Source organism: Nilaparvata lugens, chromosome 11 (genome assembly GCF_014356525.2).
Source record: "Nilaparvata lugens isolate BPH chromosome 11, ASM1435652v1, whole genome shotgun sequence".
Lineage (NCBI taxonomy): Eukaryota > Metazoa > Arthropoda > Insecta > Hemiptera > Delphacidae > Nilaparvata > Nilaparvata lugens.
The window spans coordinates 16,270,117-16,288,541 of record NC_052514.1 but is presented as its reverse complement, the minus strand read 5'-3'; the positions used below and the strand labels follow the sequence as shown (position 1 = coordinate 16,288,541).

Here is an 18,425-nt window from a genome sequence, read left to right as displayed (position 1 = left end):
ATAAAAAAATAAATTTTGGAAGTATATTTAAATGTTTATAGTCATGAGTTATATTTTAGACGATTCAACAGAAAATTGTTTTTATTCTATTCTATTACTATGCCACATTTGCAGTGCGTGAACGCAGGGCTTTCTATGCTTAGAATGGGGAATTTTTGTGGTGTACTCTCTGAGTGACTAGGCTGGCAATACTGCCGAGCCACTCGCCGACTCGCCTTAAATCCAAGGAGGGTGAAGCTGAAGAAAGAGATTATATTGGAGTTAGATTAGATCTCTTCATTTATACTGAGGGTGATGCCCACATAAGTTCTTAGGCTTGTGCGTGGGTAATGAGTGAGGGGGATGATTATGAGAGATGACGACTACTTTTTAGGCGACTAGGCGACGCGTTCCAAACATCTGTATCAGTGTCTTCTGTCACTTGTCAGTATGATCAAACTATTCTGTTCTCAGTGTTCTGTGTGATACACTATCATTATACGTTTCATTTCATTGCTGGCTACATGTTTTTCATTTTATTGTTGTCGTAGTTCATTGTTTTTTTGAGAATCGTGTAGAGATTGACATTAGTCTACTCTCTAATGTTAATGTGACCTGTAACTCTACCAGTGTAATAAATTTAACATGGTTTGTGTTGTGGAATGACATACATTTGACTTTTCAATATGGCCAAACAACTACAACTTTCAAGTTTTTTTAATAGAAAAAATAAGGCTAACGTGAAAGATGTCCCAGACACAGATGAACCTGAACCACCAGCCAAGGTAAATAAAGTGGATATTGGTAAAGATGACCCTAAATTCGGATCTGCTAATGCAACATCAAGCTCACATGTGAATAGTGATGCTCAATCAAGTGCCTGTATATTAGATAGGCCTATGCCTCTTAAGAATCTTGCACTAAGTACTTCAGCATCTGACGGGCCTACCCAGCCTGATATCAATATCGTATTTAAAAAGACATTATTTGGAAACACTCCTAGATCTTTTAGTACTACATGGTATCAAAAATTCAATTGGATTGAGTACTGTCAAGAGAATGATTCGGTGTTTTGTTTTCCTTGCCGGCATTTTACAAGTTCATCTGGAAACCGGGAGGACACGTTTGTCAAGTTTGGCTGTCATGATTGGAAAAATATAAGTCAAAAATGCCAAAAACATGAACAATCTAATGCTCATAAAGATTCAATTACGAAATATAGTAGCCATTTATCATCACAAAAAAAGGGACAGTTGTGGCCCAATTAAGCGAACAATCTCAGAAAAGCATTTCCAACAATAGAAAAGCAGTATCTACCTTAAGCCAAGTAGCTCTGTTTTGTGCACGCCAAGAAATTGGCTTGCGAGGTCATAGGGAGTCAGGGAAAGAGGAATTTGATACAAAAAATAAAGGGAATTTTCTTGAACTTGTAGAGTTACTCAAAGGAGCTTCTAACGATATTAAATTTGTTTTGGAAAACAGTGGTTTGAATATTAAAAAGTGCGTCGGCCAGGCTTACGACGGTGCTTCAGTTATGAGTGGCCATTTGACTGGAGTGAATGTTTTGGTGAGAGAAGTAGCCGAAAATCCGTGTGTTTATGTTCATTGTTATGCACATAGGTTAAATTTGATTTTGGTAGACACGGCTAAAAATGTGAAGTTAGTTGATGATACGTTAGGATTACTAGAAGCAATTTATGCTTTCCAGTCAGCTTCTACTCTGAGAGACCAAAAATTCAGGGATGCTCAAGAAATTTCCTTCGATATTCCAAATAAATAGCCTATCAAATTGAAATATTATTTCAAAGAATGATTGAAACAGCAAAATTATGGTTAGGCCTATTAGCAGAATAGTGTCGAATTGAACAAATTAATATGAGTATTAACAATTTTTATATTTATTAATACATCTTCATTTAATACCTATATGCTTTGACGTATTATTTACATGAATTACTTGAGTAGCCCTACCCTAGGTCTATGTATAGACCTACAGTATGATAAGTTTTGCCTACCCAGTTTTTTATGTCTAGAACCGCCACTGTTCTACTGTATGTATTCTGGGGCGCTGAATTCGAATCTGAAATTTGCTGACGCGCCAGAGGGCGGCTTTACCCCCAAACTCCCAAAATTTCGGCCTTTTTTCCATTTAATCTCAAAAAATTCGAGATTTTTGAGAAAAATATTTCTCTAAACAATTAAAGATAATTAAATGTGCAATAAATTGAGTGAACTCTACCATTTTTGGTTCCGGAGCTACGAATTTTCAAAAATGGGGTATATTGTAAGGGGGTTTCAAAGTTATGCAAACCTACCACTTCTACCCTATACAACTTGGATATTTTTCTAGTACCTTATGATAAAAAACACACAACGTGAAAGATTATTTGATCAGTTAGTTGATCCATAGAAAGTGGTTACTAAAGTTTCAAGAATTCAATTTAACTCAATAAGTCAATAAAGTCAATTATTAACTAGAGCACTGATGGAACTTGATATATAAAAGCTTTGAGGATTATCAAATGAAAAATACAAAGACCTTAAAGATGCATAGACTCACATGCAGCGCTAGTGTCGTACTTGGAATTGAAATCCGCCATTGAGGGGGCAACCCATAAGATTATTACATACCAATGCCACCAATGCCTTTGTGATCTATAGTATTACAAATAAATAATATATAATATCTCGTGCTAAAATACCCCAATGGCGGCTGTCAGTTTCAAGTAAGAGCTATCATTGGGAAGGCATAAGGCATTGTGGGTCTATATCTCTTTAAGGTCTTTGGAAAAATATTATAATTTCTTCATCTCTTTCAAACTAGCTATACAGAGTGTTCTATGAATGTTATTTGTACAGTTAGATTTGTGAAATGATGTATGGAGTGAAATTATTGTAACTGTTATCAATAAAAGTTGAATTGCAATCATGTAAATACATTTTAAAGGAAGTTGTGCATAATTTATTGCTTGGATCTTATCCAGTTACCGTATTTGTAAAAGTTTTTTTCAAATAACAGAACAGAATAACAAATCTATTGCATGTTTACTGTGAATTTATCAAGTTGCCTAAAGTACGTTCAAATTGTTTAAAATATCAATAATAACAGGAACAATAAGTTTAACACTTGGCATAGAGATGTTGTAGAATTTCTCCACATAAATATATTGTCAAGTACACATAATTTATTTTATAGTTTCTAATGAAACTAGTTTCTAAATAGAAAATGGTTTATGTAGGCTATACATGTATGAACAGTCAGGTTTAGTTCCTTTTTATTTATACTTCATACTTATTGGAGGCTATGTTTGATTTACAGATTGATCAAACAACTTTCTTATAGCTTTAGGTTATGTTCAGTACATTGAATTCTTGAACAGTTATGTTTGATGGTAGTTTATCATTAATTTTTTGATGTTCAATTAACACTGTTCTAAGATTCATCATAATTATATTCCACCAAAATTATCGTGGTTGGCTATAGATAATGGTTCTAAATAAAATATACATATTTAGGTAATTAGGATTTTGGTCACATACATATCAGGAATCAGTGATTATCTGCTATTCATCTGAACATCTTGCTATTCCAATTTTTTATCACAACAAATTCAATTCTTCATGTTGAAAGTGATTGCTAAAGGTTGCTAATGTTTTGTATTGCAGAGTGATGATGTGCCTGTAATTCGCAAGTGCTACCCGTCAATGAAGCACAAAGGGGGCGACATCATCTGCCCCAGGGACTGTGTTCTACTCAAGTCGGGCAAGAGCAAACTGGATCTACCGTTTGTTGCCAAAGTAGCTGCTCTCTGGGAAAACCCTGAAGATGGTAAGATTTCATTCACCTAAACAATGTAGTAGTGTCGTTTAGAAAATAAAGTTTCAACGGTTTATATCAAAGTAAATTCGTTTGGCTTTGGTTGGTAGGGAGTCCCTTGCGGGAAGGTCTCACCGCCTGAACAATCATTTGAGCCGTCAATGGGCCTTACGACTGTCGTACTTCAGCCGGGATCGACAGTTTAACGTGCCCATCTGATAACATGGGAGTTATCTAGTTTAAAAACGTTCTGGTAATGAGAGGGTTTGAACCCGGGATCTCTATGCTGATAAGCAAGCACTCTATCAACTAGAGCACTAGACCACGGATCACTCCACGGTTTATATTAATTTATTATTAAACGAAAATTCAAATTAAATGCTTTCAACCACTCAAAAGAAGTCTGCTATCTGCTACTGCAAATATCGACAACGCGCAAATATTGAGGTGGTTGACAGCTTTCAAATTGAATTTCCGTTCAATATGTATTTTAATATATTTATTAAAATTCGATTAAATGCAATCTAATTTATTTCTATCTCTCCGTTTTCCCCCAAAGTTCTACAACAAGCAATATTAAATCGATTTTAAAATCAACATAGATGCATCAAAAAGGAATTCTCTAAAGTTGATGAACACAAAAATGTACAATCTGTGAAATACTTTCACCTCTACCTGATTTATATATTATTTTTTATCTATTCTGCTATCGTATTAGGAGTTTGTTTCCATGGGAATATGCACAAAAAATATCTATCCACAGACAGTTGACATTCCAGGTATTCGTTAATTTTCTGTTTCAATTACACGATTTCATGGTTCGATGGTTGATCCATCGATTACATACGGTGGTAGGCCTGTAGTTCTTGAGCTATGAAATTCATAAACACTTCACAGTGTCTAATTCTAGTGTGTTTGCACAACTTATGTTCTATTGAGATCAAACCACTTATAGAATTGTTACCAGTTACCTGGTGAATATTATCTTATTGAATCAAGTGAAGGTGAGTACAGAATTATGTGCTACAAACACGTACATTCAGCTTTTCATCAGCTGATCTTCAGTTTATTTTTTCTATTTATTTATTTATCATATCTGTATTTGTACAGAAACAGTATGATACAGATATAATAATGATCAGCTGATGGAGAGCGAAATACGCGTGTTCCTTGCATATAAGTAGGCCTATGTATGCACCTTATGACTTGTAGATGATCAACAATGATTGGAAGAATCTCAATTAATTGTTAGAAAACGGACTGACATGAGTGACTTCTGAAGCTAACTGTCAACTCACAAGATTTACTTATTTTGGCAGAGTCAAAGTTCGTGGTATGGTAATTGATTGCTGAATCAACTAAAATGATTGGTGATTTGATTTACTTTGCTTTGTTTTATCTGCTTTGTTTTCTATAGTTGCTTAAATATCGGGGCACCGAGCTTCGCTCGTTATTTTTATTTATTGAGAAACAGAACAAAATTCTCTAAAATGATCGTGTATATACTTTACAGTTGGCTATACGTCAGCTTATGAATTTTGGGGATGCGATATCTTGATTTTCAACAGAATCACTTGCTCACTTTTTACTACATCCACAGACAACGAAAGTCTCAGCTGTTTCAGCCAAGGATGAATTATCCTTTTTATATCGTTCTGCGAGTTTTCTCAAGCATGAGACCTAGTGCAATCGAATTTTTTTTATCATAAATCTACAATGTTCCAAATTTCGTGAAAATCGTTAGAGCCGTTTTCGAGATCTGTCGAACATAAATAACCAGATATATAAATACAGAAATTGCTCGCTTAATATAATAGGTAAATTCCTTTCGAGAATATTTTTTATTATGTTGTAAAAGCGATTTCCTGTAAGAGATCAGAAAATAGTACAAATGAATGCTCATTCTCATTGTTTCAGAGCAGACCTTATTATATTAAGCAAGCAATTTCTGTATTTATTTATATGGTTATATATTTATTTTATGTTCAACGAATCTCGAAATTGTAATGTGGAACATAGTAGGTTTATAATATAAAAATTCGATTGCACTAGGTCTCATCCCTGGGAAAACTCGCTCAAGGATATGAAAAATATAATAATTATTCATCCTTGGAAAAACAGATTATAATTTCTTCGTCTGTCGATAACAAAAGATGCGAGTGTCTGTGTGGGAGAGAGACAGAATTATGTTCAGGTGTTGAATTACTCAGCTTATCTCACGAGAAATATTATCTAGAAATTTTAATCAACTTGATCAAAATAATCAAAGTCCTTAAAGATGCATAGACTCACATGCAGCGCTAGTGTCGTACTTGGAATTGAAATCGGCCATTGAGGGGACAACCTATAAGATTATTACATACCAATGCCTTTGTAAACTATAGTATTGCAAATATATAGATATAATATCTCGTGCTAAAATACCCCAATGGCGACCTTCAATTTCAAGTAAGAGCTATCATTGGGAAGGCATAGGCATTGTGAGTCTATATCTCTTTAAGGTCTTTGAAAATAATCTGATTTGTTGACATGACATGGTATATCATTCTAAATTATTAGATTATATCATAATTTTCAAAGTTAATCATTATATTGATGCTTATCAATTTGGTTTGTAGACAATCTAAATGAGAACTTTTCTGTTTTTAAATGTTTGGACTGGAAATTGGACCTGAATTTAAGTGTATGAAACATAACCTACTTTTTGGACTATTTATAGTGTATAAATCAAAATTCGAGGAAGAAACAGTTTTGGGCTGTGCCTGTTAGTCCTTCCCCAATCATTCTAAAGAATTATTGTGTTCTGTTTATCAATAAATAAATAACAAGCGAAGCTCGGTGCCCCGATATTCAACACTAATGAGCCCAATTCAGTGATATGATGAATTGATGTTGAATGATGTACTGTTACAGGCGAAATGATGATGTCATTGCTGTGGTACTACAGACCAGAGCACACCGACCAGGGCAGGAGAGAGGAGGACAATGTGGATGAAATCTTCGCATCCCGACACAAGGACATCAACAGCGTCGCCTGCATTGAAGACAAGTGCTTCGTGCTCACATTCAATGAATACTGCAGGTAGGCTAACTCATACTAATCAAATTCATTAGCCACCAAACAGCTGTTTCATGAAAATGACAGTATGCGAAACTATACACAAATGCAATGAACATACAAATACACTGTATGAACACTTCATGTAAATTCTTGGTTGTTTCATACTCTCTAATAAAGTATTCTAAAGCAGCTTTTACACCAAGTTTATTGACAAAATGTTAATAACTTAATCCTTATAGTTTACATTAGATTGAACATAACATCACAGTATACATACAGTAAGGAAACTTGGCTAGTACCCTGGCGCAAAAATCAGCCATCTTGTTAGGAAGCGCCGCATTGTAATAGTATTGATGGTAGGTTTGGATCACTTTAATGATCCGGATCAATTGATCTCGTTCACTGCCAGGAGCCAAGGAGAAGACCAGGATTGACTTCCTAAGGTCACGTGACGTGTCTAGTATTTGCGCCATGTAAGAAGCATTGGTCAGATAGGCGTTTTATTGACAGTTTTTATTCTGTGCCTATTCTGTGATAACATATCTTATCATAAACAAGTTGAACATATGTGTTTGTCAAGTTCAATCTAATAGAATCTATAAGGATTAACATTTTGCTGATAACGTTGGTGTAAACGCAGCTTGATAGAGCTACTTGAATATTCAATAATTATAGAAAATTTTATTTTTTGCACTTGAAAATGTTCAAAACTAGTTATGTTTAAAACTAGATTCTTTATAATAATCAACATTGATTAATAATAATAATAAAAGCAGAAGATGAAAGATGTATACACACTGGAGCTACGAGACGAGTGCTGACTTTTATAACTGCCATATAAATATATGGTTCAATACAAACAGAACTATCGACGCGAAACGCCACTTCAGTTCGCATTGAACCTCATTGAACAATTTTATTATTTTGTTTCGATTAGACATAAAACAAAGGTTAACAATATGCCACTCTTTCTGGCGAACAAGTGGTTTTCAATTATGCCTAGTTTTCAATTATTTACACCTTTTGTATTTTAGTTCTTAGTTGATAGAAATGTCATTACAGGTTAAGGTACTAGGTTATTACTAGGTTGTACTAGGTTATTAGGTGGAAATAATGAAAATTAAAATTAAATTTTTTTTAATTCAATAAAAATTTATTTCCACGTAAAAATTTGACAATTACAAAATAATAGCATGTACCTTAACCTAGTACAACCTAGTATACTAACCTAGTACCTTAACCTGTAATCACCTTTCTATCAACTAAGAACTAAAATTCAAAATATTTTGCTGGGGGATGCAAAAATGCTCTTTTTAAAACATTTTTTTAATCAACGGTAAATAAATATCACAGCATCGCATAATTTTTCACATTGCAATATCAATAATAAGAATTATTCAAAAATTCAATAATGTTGTTATTGTTGCAGATACCGTAAAATCGTGAGGCGATGCGAGGAGGGCTTGACAGCAACCGAGCGAGTGGTTCCAATGCTGGACGGTTCGGCATACCCGCGACTGAACCGGCAGCCTCCTGGTCAGGTCGCATCCGACCTTGTCTTCTTCTGTCGCCGCGTCTACGACTTCCGGCAACGGCGCATGCTCAAGAACCCCAGCTGAGTCCCTCCTGCACTCATCCTTCTGCATCTCCGTCTAAACAAAACCAAATATCTATCGAACACTCTCATCTACGAGACATTCATCTCATCTATGAGACATCTCTCGTAAATCGGGCCACAATCGCACCAAAACTGGGAGTGAGCCCGGGTGACTTTAGAACTCTCGATTTTGTACAAAAGAATCCAAAAGGTGAGCCTATCACGAGGATAGTATATAGCTGTATAAATCTGTATACTATCCTTGAGCCTATCAGGCCTTGTCTAGAACTGTCGATTTGAAAAAAGATCCCAAAAAATGGGCCCATCAGACTAGTTCGATTCTAGGAGAGCCCAAAAGTATTTTTTGAAAATCAGATTCATCTCCAACTTGATAAGATTTGGGGACAGAATAGAGTGAGTTTTGAAGAGTTCGTATTGATTCTAGGAGAGCCCAAAAGTATTTTTTGAAAATCAGATTCATCTCCAACTTGATAAGATTTGGGGACAGAATAGAGTGAGTCTTGAAAAGTTCGTATTGAAATGATCCTGAATGATCTAGAAAGATCAAGATCAAGGACCTGAATAATCCTTTATTGAAAAAAGTGGTATTTAAGCAGCCCATACCTTGTATTACTAGGCCGTTTTAAAAATATCAGTTATTTTAATCATCATCATTGATTAGAATTAATCATCATCCTATGGTAATTGATTTTAAAATGTATTTCTATGTGAAATGCTATAGAATTAACTCATCCTAATTATGGGTAGATTCCGGTTTTATATTGTAGAACAGTATACAATGCCGTTTTTATGATTAACTTGGTTTTCAATCGATGAAAATTCAACTGATGAATTATTTATTGTTTATTTTATCCTATTGAATCCATTAATGGATTGATGCAAAATAATACTTTTGAGATAAGTATGAACAAACAGTTGCCTTTTGTCATTACATTGTAAAGCATTCCATTTGTTTAAAATCTGAAATGTTTTTTTTTAAATAATTGGACTGGTTTCTTGTGTGGAAATTATTCTGTTAGAATTTTACAAAATATTTACTTCTATATAAACCCAATATCTACGAATGACGTGTTAAATTTTATTGATATTACTTTTAATAGAATGTTTTGATTTTTCTATCATGAAATTGATAATTCCTAGGACAATAAATTCAATAAAACTAGAATCTATTTCAGTTCATTTTTCAAACCATAATAATAATAATACAATGAGTGACTACCTACACAATTCAATGTAAATGTATTGCAAATTCAACTACAAGCTTATCAGTTGTCAAGCTCGTTAGGGATTATATTGATCATGTCTCCATATTTTTTGTAACTTATTTTGAATTTATTATCAATTTTTAAGTGATTCATATCATGGATATGTCAGATTTCAAAAACACTGTTCTTCTAAGTAGCAGTTCTCTCTCTCTTTCCCACTACTACTACTACTACTTAGTTCTTTTAATTTGTTGTGAGAATTTTAACAATGTTTTGAAAAGTTATAGATTTAATTTATTATTCGAGCAGATCAACATTTTTTTCAACTGTGATTTTATATTGTTTATTGAACTTTTACCAAGACGTATTAAATGTTTATCTCTACTGTTCTTATATAATTTCTTGGCGTTTTTAAGAATGCTTCTCTAACTATTCTATTAATGTTTGAGGATATAAATTGTGTTGGAGTATCACATTTCAAATCAAACCCATGACAGATCACTGAACAGACAAATGCTTTATGGAAAAGCCTGTAATCAAGCCAAATTCTCAATCAAGCCTAATTAGAACAATCATCCATGATATGAATAAATCAATAACTAAATGGGCATTTTAAAACTTTTGAAAAAATATAGAAAAATTACATTTATTTATAAATATTTAAGATTTTATACATATTCAATGTTTGTATATTACTGATTGAAGTTTATTTTAAGAGAAAATAATATATTATGAATCGTCTACCTTATTTATGTCATTTTTCACATTATTAGTTTCTAATGTTGTTTGAAGCAAGTTGATTTTGCTCTTTTCTGTTATTAATTTATTAAACTATCGTTAGTTTTATTCGTTTTGTTTTTGTTTGTATCATGTAGATAGAACTTGGTAATGAGAGGGATTGTTTAGCAGGACCAAATTATGAAAGTGTATCTTTGTATGCCGATATTGTATTGTATTATGCGGGGAATCTTATGTAAAGGATAATATTAGGTATCGATGATTCAGATTCCAGTAGATTTGTTGCCGTACTCGCTTTGTATATTATTTTTTTGAGATATGTGTGTATATGATTTGAGAAAATTGTAGTGGATCTATGTTTGTATTTGAAAAAGAATCTGAAATTTATCAGAATTGAACCAAAGTTTGTGTATCAGTATTGCTGGTTTCTGTGTGTATGTATAGGATAATACCTTCTATGTGGAAAATGATGAAGAGGGCTTCTAGAATAGTTGGGGTGCTGATCTAAACTAACTTATTTAATTGTAATGCAAATCTCCAGCACCTTTGTACCACATACCCATCACAGGCACCTAAATATTTTGTAAAAATCCCCAGTACTTAGTTTTTAATGTGTATGTCGGTAGAAAAATGTCTTTGTGTCCCAAGTAGAAAATTGGTGTTGAACGAGGTGGTATATATATATATTTTTTATTACAATGTTAACATCATTATCAACATGAATGATTGATTTATAAATTATTAATGAATGATACTGATATTATTACTAGAGTGATATGTGAAAGAAATCAATGTATAACCATATTTATGTCATAAATTGCCTATGTATGTTTCAATGGTGACTCGTGGTGTAATTATTAATGTCAAGTCCAAATTGTTTTCTCCATTTGCTGTCAATGTAAAGTGTTGTGTTGTTGTCACCCAACAGTTGTTTCACAATGAAAATGAAGAAGAAAATCAAATGAAATTGGAACACTCGATAAAATAAATTATAAAGTAGTTAATTAGAAAGCCTTCATATAGGTGCCTTTGCATGCCTTTTCAAGTGAAGAAAACTGCTTCTCCAATAGAAGTGAAAGTCGAAACGAACTTTAAACAAAAATTGGGTGTGTGAAAAGGGTTGGACAGATTGTGAATTATATAACGATACATAATATATTCCATGTATTGAAATAAATGTTATCATCCCTGATAAAGGTGTTCTGTTATTGATCTATCGACTTATTTTATAATCAATTAATTTTTGCATGCTGTTCCTGTTGAAATGTAGTTCAAAGAAAAGTAGTAAACATTTTCAAATGACATATTTTGCTATTTGATAGCTAATATCAACTGTGGTCTATCCAGCGATAATTTTCTGGAGGGGGTTATGGATCCAGGTTCTCAAGCCTGTGGGAGGGGTCTGGTGAGAAATTAATAAAACACCATAGAGCCCGTTACAAAGTCATATAATATTTGATCATACAATATTGATTATATGATCATAATTCATTTGACAAACTTCTATAAACAAGTTGATTCCCTATTAGTCCCAGCTTTGGCTTACCTTCAACGTAGCATTTGGATAGCGCTATGTGACCGATCTATTAAAATACAGAGGGTTCAAAAAAATGTAGACTGAATGGAAAATGAACAAATTGAAAATAACGTACATCTATGAATCTTACTTGGTATTGTATTTGGATGTTTTCAAAAAGTTGGGTAGCAAAAGGAGCCCGCATGGAAACTATACGGCCGTTTCAGACCGCTGTAAACTTAGGCTATTTTAGACCGGAGACCGACGTAGCGTAGCTCAAGCGACGTCTTCGGGTGATGTAGCTGATTAATAAGCAAGCTATGAACAGATCACAAATTTTTTTTTCCATTTATGATGTATTATTTTATCACAGTTAGCTGTGCTCGAGTATCATTAAGATGCGTTTAAGATATTCAACCGTTTTTTTGAACAAAATATTTTAATGATCTTCCGCTACAAATTTTGTTCTATAAAATTTCCCTCTAAAACGCATATTTTATTAGTTATAACCTTCGAAGGCCCGAAAAAACGTTTTTTCAAATTCTTTCCATTATATAGCTTTTTTTGTGCAAGAAATACAGAGGAATTATAAATAGATGAAATTTAGATCGTTTCTTCACTTAAAAATGATATAATATCTTCATGCGCTGTACATAAGAAAAATGTGTTCTCCAGCGCCCTCCAAAGAAAACCCTGCATGATTTCTGGTGCGTTTTTCCATACGCATGAGGTAACAAGCTAGAACTATAAAATCGACTTTCCATGACTACTTCAAGATAGAGACTTGCAAATAGCCTCAATCTCTTCGTTACTACCAAGGTGCCTAGGAATAGAAGGTACTGGCCACGCGCATCTCGATCTTTTAATGATCAGAGACAGATGATCGGTTAAATTGAGCAACTTTGTAAGTCTTTTTCTCAAAAAGTACATAGATTTCAAGTCCCATCGACATTCCCTAAGATTCATAAAATATATATCTTCAGTTTTTCTAGAAATTCAATACTTTTGGGCGGCTGGATCTTTCAGAATGATCGATTTTGTAAGAGCCTGCACATCGAATATCTGTTGCTCTCTTATTGAAAATTAACATGCTTTCCCTGGCTCTTTTGTAATTCAATTACTCAATGCTAATGAATTTGATAAATCGATCATTGAATAAGGAATTAAAAATGTGAAAACATTAACTAAAGTATAGTATTATTTCTCTCAAAATCCTTGATCTTGTCTGTGTAGTCTACTGTATATATATATATATATATATATATATATATTATATATATATATATATATATAAAAGCGAAATGGCACTCACACACTGACTGACTCACTCACTCACTCGCAGAACTAAAAATCTACCGGACCAAAACGTTTAAATTTGGTATGTATGTTCAGTTGGCCCTTTAGAGGCGCACTAAGAACGGATTTGGAAAACTTCCAAAGATACGTCCAAAATCTGCGTTTTTCCAGAGTTTTTTAGCGTTTTCTCAGCTTTATCGAGAACAAATAATGAACAGAAAATGTTAAAATTTAGTAGTATTAGTACAGAAGCTCAGCTAGGGTGTAATAATGTTGTGTTAGAAGGAATTTGAAATAACGCCAAAGATACGCCCAAAATCTGCGTTTTTCCAGCGTTTTTTGGGCTTTCTAAGCTTTATCGAGAACAAATGAACAGAAAATGTTCAAATTTACTACAGAAGCTATTAATAATAATATTTTATTGTCATTAAACTTTGGAAAACGCAATAGACAACGTCACAATTGTTATTTGCATACACATACAACATATAGATATATAATGTAAACAATAAAAACAGGACTTTACAATAATAAAATACGCAATACATTTAACTTTGAAATGAATTGAACCATCATTTAAAGCTAGGAACTCAGTAATAACATAAAAGGGATGTCCAACCAGCCACTCCTGAAGCTTACGTCTAAGAACGCTGATAATCTTTCACCTGTCTTGATAGCTTATTGTAGCTTTTGATCCCAATTACTTCGTAGCTCTTTGTTGATTTCGTCAGTCGGTTAAAAGGCAGGTACAGGTACAGGCATGTACCGGTACATTTATCATTTCACGATGCCGAGTGAAATGCTCATGTATGTCCTGCGTACGTTCACGGTGAGATATATTGTCAATTGTATACAGTATAACCTTAAAAATATATACATTTATAACTTTCATTATTTTCATGTCCATGAACAGCGGTCTACAATGGGCAAGGAATTTTGCACTGGAAATTATTCTAACAGCTTTCTTTTGGAGTACAAGCACACTCCGCATATCACTACAGTTTCCCCATAAAATAATTTCATATGATAGCAGACTATGGAAAAACGCAAAGTAAGCTGATCTCAAATACATGTAGGTCACATGCTCTTTCAAGTTGTGTAAAAGATATATATATATAACTCTAGAGAGTTTACCAGTCAAATATTCAATATGTATCCGCCAAGTCAGCTTCTCATCCAGGAAAATACCAAGAAATTTGGACAAGAGTTCAACAAGGTAGCTCCCCTCAAACCAAAAAGCAGTGACTGGGTCTTGCTCTCATTCAGTAGGAGCCCATTTGCTCTAAACCAATCCGATGCTTTAGACATAGATGTTGCCGACGAAGTTTCAAGTTTGTGGGTGTCATTACTCTCATTTACAAAAGTTGTATCATCGGCATACAATATTGTTTGATCCTTTACGAAGCTTGGTAGGTCATTTATCATTAGTACAAAAAGCAGCGGCCCGAGCACGGAACCCTGTGGTACACCATACTTGACTTCTGATACCTTGGATCATGATCCCTTAAAACATAATACATACCTATATTGTTGAGATGAGGAGAGAAAAACAGGCTCAAACTGTCCCAAAACTGTTCCAAGTATGAGAAGATTGAAAAAACAGATTTTGGAAATTTGGTAATTCTTTCTAAAGCCTGCATTGTCTCAACGTCATAGGTAAAAAGATATTTTATGATTCTGTTTGTTAATCAATTGGATTGATCAACAATTAAATTTCAATTGAATTTTTGATAAAAAATTTGGTTTCAAAATTATTTCTACTCAGTGACCAAGACACAATCTAGAAACATAATTTTTATCACATATACATCACTCACACTCTATGTGATAGAAAGCCCCAATATGGAACAAAAGAGAGTATGAGGTGATAGTATAACACACATCATAAATGCATTATAAATTGAATAAATTGCAATTTGAAAAAATATCTTAAATTATGCCCAACTATTCTCTCTCTAAATAATATGGAGATTAAAAGGAATTTGAATTTACCGCACATTATCCTGTTTCAAGTGTTTAAGAGTTTATTTCTAGAATAGAAATGCCCTCCGAGTTGGTTAAAGAGGTTGTCATCCTTTCATAGTCTTTCAAACAGGCATTCAACCAATCACTTGTCTTATAGAATTATCAAATTTTTTAGAAAGAATGATTCATTTTTATTAAATATATTATTATTGGATCATGAAGAGTTGGTTTTCCTTATCACAAATAAATAATAAAGAATGAGAGTTTTACAATAAAAGAACAAGTATCATTTGAGAATTCCTCTCATAAATAATAAATGAGAAATATGTGTTTCACAATACGAGAGCAAGTAGTATTCAATACAATTAGATATTCAATACAGAGAGATAAATTACACCGTAAACTTACAAGACAGCCAAACAATATTCAACTAAAAACACGATATAAAAACTACAGAAATACTCTTACAAATTTAATAAAAAAGGCTAAAATTGATTATTTTAACGAGAAGTTTGCAGAACATGAATATAATCCGAAAAAAACATGGGAATATATTAATGAACTTCTGGAAACTAAAAAAAGTACCAGGGAAATAAAATTAGAAGCAAGTATTCTAAATCAATATTTTGCTAACGTAGGTGAATCTTTTGCTAAAAAAATTACAGAAAATATATTAATATACCAATTCCTCAATCCCTATCTAACATAAGCCAACAAAGTATCTTCCTCTACCCAACAAATTCAAATGAACTAATAACAATTATAAATCAACAAAAAAACAGATCTACACCTGGGCCTGACAATTTGACAGGACATTACATTAAAAAAATATCAGGGGTAATAATTGAACCATTAAAATATATATTTAACAAATGCTTGGGCGATGGGTATTTTCCTAATAAATTAAATGGGTATTTTCCTATCCCAAAAACTGGAGACCTAAATAAACCAGAAAACTATAGACCAATAGGTTTAATAAGCAACCTTTCAAAAATATTAGAGAAAATTATAAAAAATCGAATTTTGAAATTTTTAGATAAAGATAATGTAATATGCAATAATCAGTATGGTTTCCAACAGAAAAAATCCACAAAAGATGCAGTCATCCATTTTAACAAAATAATTTTTGAAAATTTCAACAGTAATAAAAAAACCCTGGCAGTATTCATGGATTTATCAAAAGCGTTCGACACGATACCCCACAATATATTGTTGGATAAATTAGATAGATCTGGAATAAGAGGCACAGTAAAGAGACTTTTAGACACATATTTGGGTGGAAGAACACAATGCCTCTCTCTCCATGGACAAACGGATGTCAGATGTACAACAAGATTCGGTTTGCCACAAGGAACTGTGTTATCACCGCTTCTTTTCCTGATTTATGTAAACGACCTTCTGAAACTAAACTTACCAAATTGTACCACTTTATCCTTTGCAGATGATACGGTATTGGTTTTCAGTGGCAATACTTGGGAAGAAACTTTTAACACTGCAAACACTAACATAAAAATTGTATACAAATGGCTTCATGAACACATATTGACACTAAATGCAGATAAAACAAAATACATGACTTTTTCACCCAACATAACAGGTCAACCACCAACAGCTTTGAAACTTTCTATTACAATGGAGACACATGAAAATAACACATAATCCAGAATGAATACAATAACACAATAATGAATATAATCCAGAAGTTGCAAAAACCCTAGAAAGAGTTCAAACAATAAAATATCTAGGTATTCTACTGGACCAGCATCGCAAATGGGATAAACACATTGAATACTTATGTTCCAAATCCAAATAGGTACCTCATCTATGTTTTTTATAAAATTAATAAATTATTGTGCCTATATATTAGGCTACACAGACAAGATATCAAGGATTTTGAGAGAAATAATATTATACTTTAATTAATGTTTTTACGTTTCAGAATCCTTATTCAATGATCGATTTATCAAATTCATTAGCATTGAGTAATTGAATTACAAAAGAGCCAGGGAAAGCATGTTAATTTTCAATAATAAGAGAGCAACAGGTATTCGATGTGCAGGCTCTTACAAAATCGATCATTCTGAAATATCCAGCCGTCTAAAAGTATTGAATTTCTAGAAAAACTGAAGATAAATATTTTATGAATCGTAGGGAATGTCGATGGGACTTGAAAGTTATGTACTTTTTGAGAAAAAGACTTACAAAGTTGCTCGATTTAACATTGAAAAGACAGGAAGAATAGACATTTAGAACACCAATGACGTCACACCGACCAGCTGGTTTGGATTTGTTACTGCGCATCTTTTCGTGGCCACTACCTTGTATTCTAGGTACATTAGCTGTTACAACTAACCGAATAAAAATATTATTGATGGAATTAACGAAAATATTCGACATCATTAAGAAATTCAAGATGGCGGTCATTATTGATTCGAATTGATTTCACCACCAAAAGTGTTCAGAATCAACAAATCTATAATATTCGATAGAATCGGTTCGGACTACTTTTCTCGTGATTAATTCAACTTCAAAAACTTAAACATACATTTTTCAGGGACAATATTTCACTTTCCACTCTGTATAATATTATGTATTCGCAGTAGACATACACTAGTAATATTGACACAGTGTTGTAGAATATTTTTCCAAAGCTTCAAAATTACATCTGTTTGAAGGCTGTAAGTCCATTTCACGGCTGGAGCGTCATCGGAGAAAGAGTGATCATTACTGTTTGCAGTGGAAAACACGCTTTTTCCACCATTTATGCCAAACCTAACAATTAGAAAACCGTGTAACTCATGACTCCTTGAAGGTACAGACTTGGAAGTGGTATCAATCTCTTTGTAATGATGTGTAGAAAGAGAATATCTATGATGGCAATCTCAAAAATGTTTGTCATCATGAAAAAACAAGATGGCGGCAAAAATATGTCGATTTTCATGAAATCGTCTGTTGAGGATATCGGATCAATTCAGCTATTTGAGGGCTCCAAAATAATCATATTACAATATTCTAAAGATTCATATCATTCCAACAACTTATACTATGATAAAAATAACTTCAAAATCTTGAAATCTATTTTGTGACAAAATTTTACTTTTTACGTATGAATGTCTTTACAGTGAACCAACACTGATATTATTGGCGCAGTGTTGTACAAAATTTCTAAAGCTAAAAAATGACATCTGGTTGAATGCTGTACCTCCATGTTCTACGGCGGGGGCGTCATC

The 18,425-nt window shown here is 33.1% G+C and overlaps 2 protein-coding genes across 3 annotated transcripts in view; both read left to right on the top strand.

Moving 5' to 3' along the window:
• Nucleotides 1-11,610, top strand: part of LOC111053713 — a 431,544-nt gene extending 419,934 nt beyond the window's left edge. The window contains exons 9-11 of one of the 2 annotated variants that reach the window (XM_039437697.1): nt 3,646-3,808; nt 6,710-6,878; nt 8,287-11,610. In XM_039437697.1, coding sequence (XP_039293631.1) covers nt 3,646-3,808; nt 6,710-6,878; nt 8,287-8,476 — 522 coding nt within the window. In that variant the 3' untranslated portion in view covers nt 8,477-11,610. The remainder of the gene's footprint in view (nt 1-3,645; nt 3,809-6,709; nt 6,879-8,286) is intronic. The other variant, XM_039437698.1, reaches the window with a different exon arrangement.
• The window catches only part of LOC120353648, a 516,732-nt gene that overhangs the window by 477,780 nt on the left and 20,527 nt on the right, over nt 1-18,425 (top strand). The gene's annotated exons all lie outside the window — the stretch shown is intronic.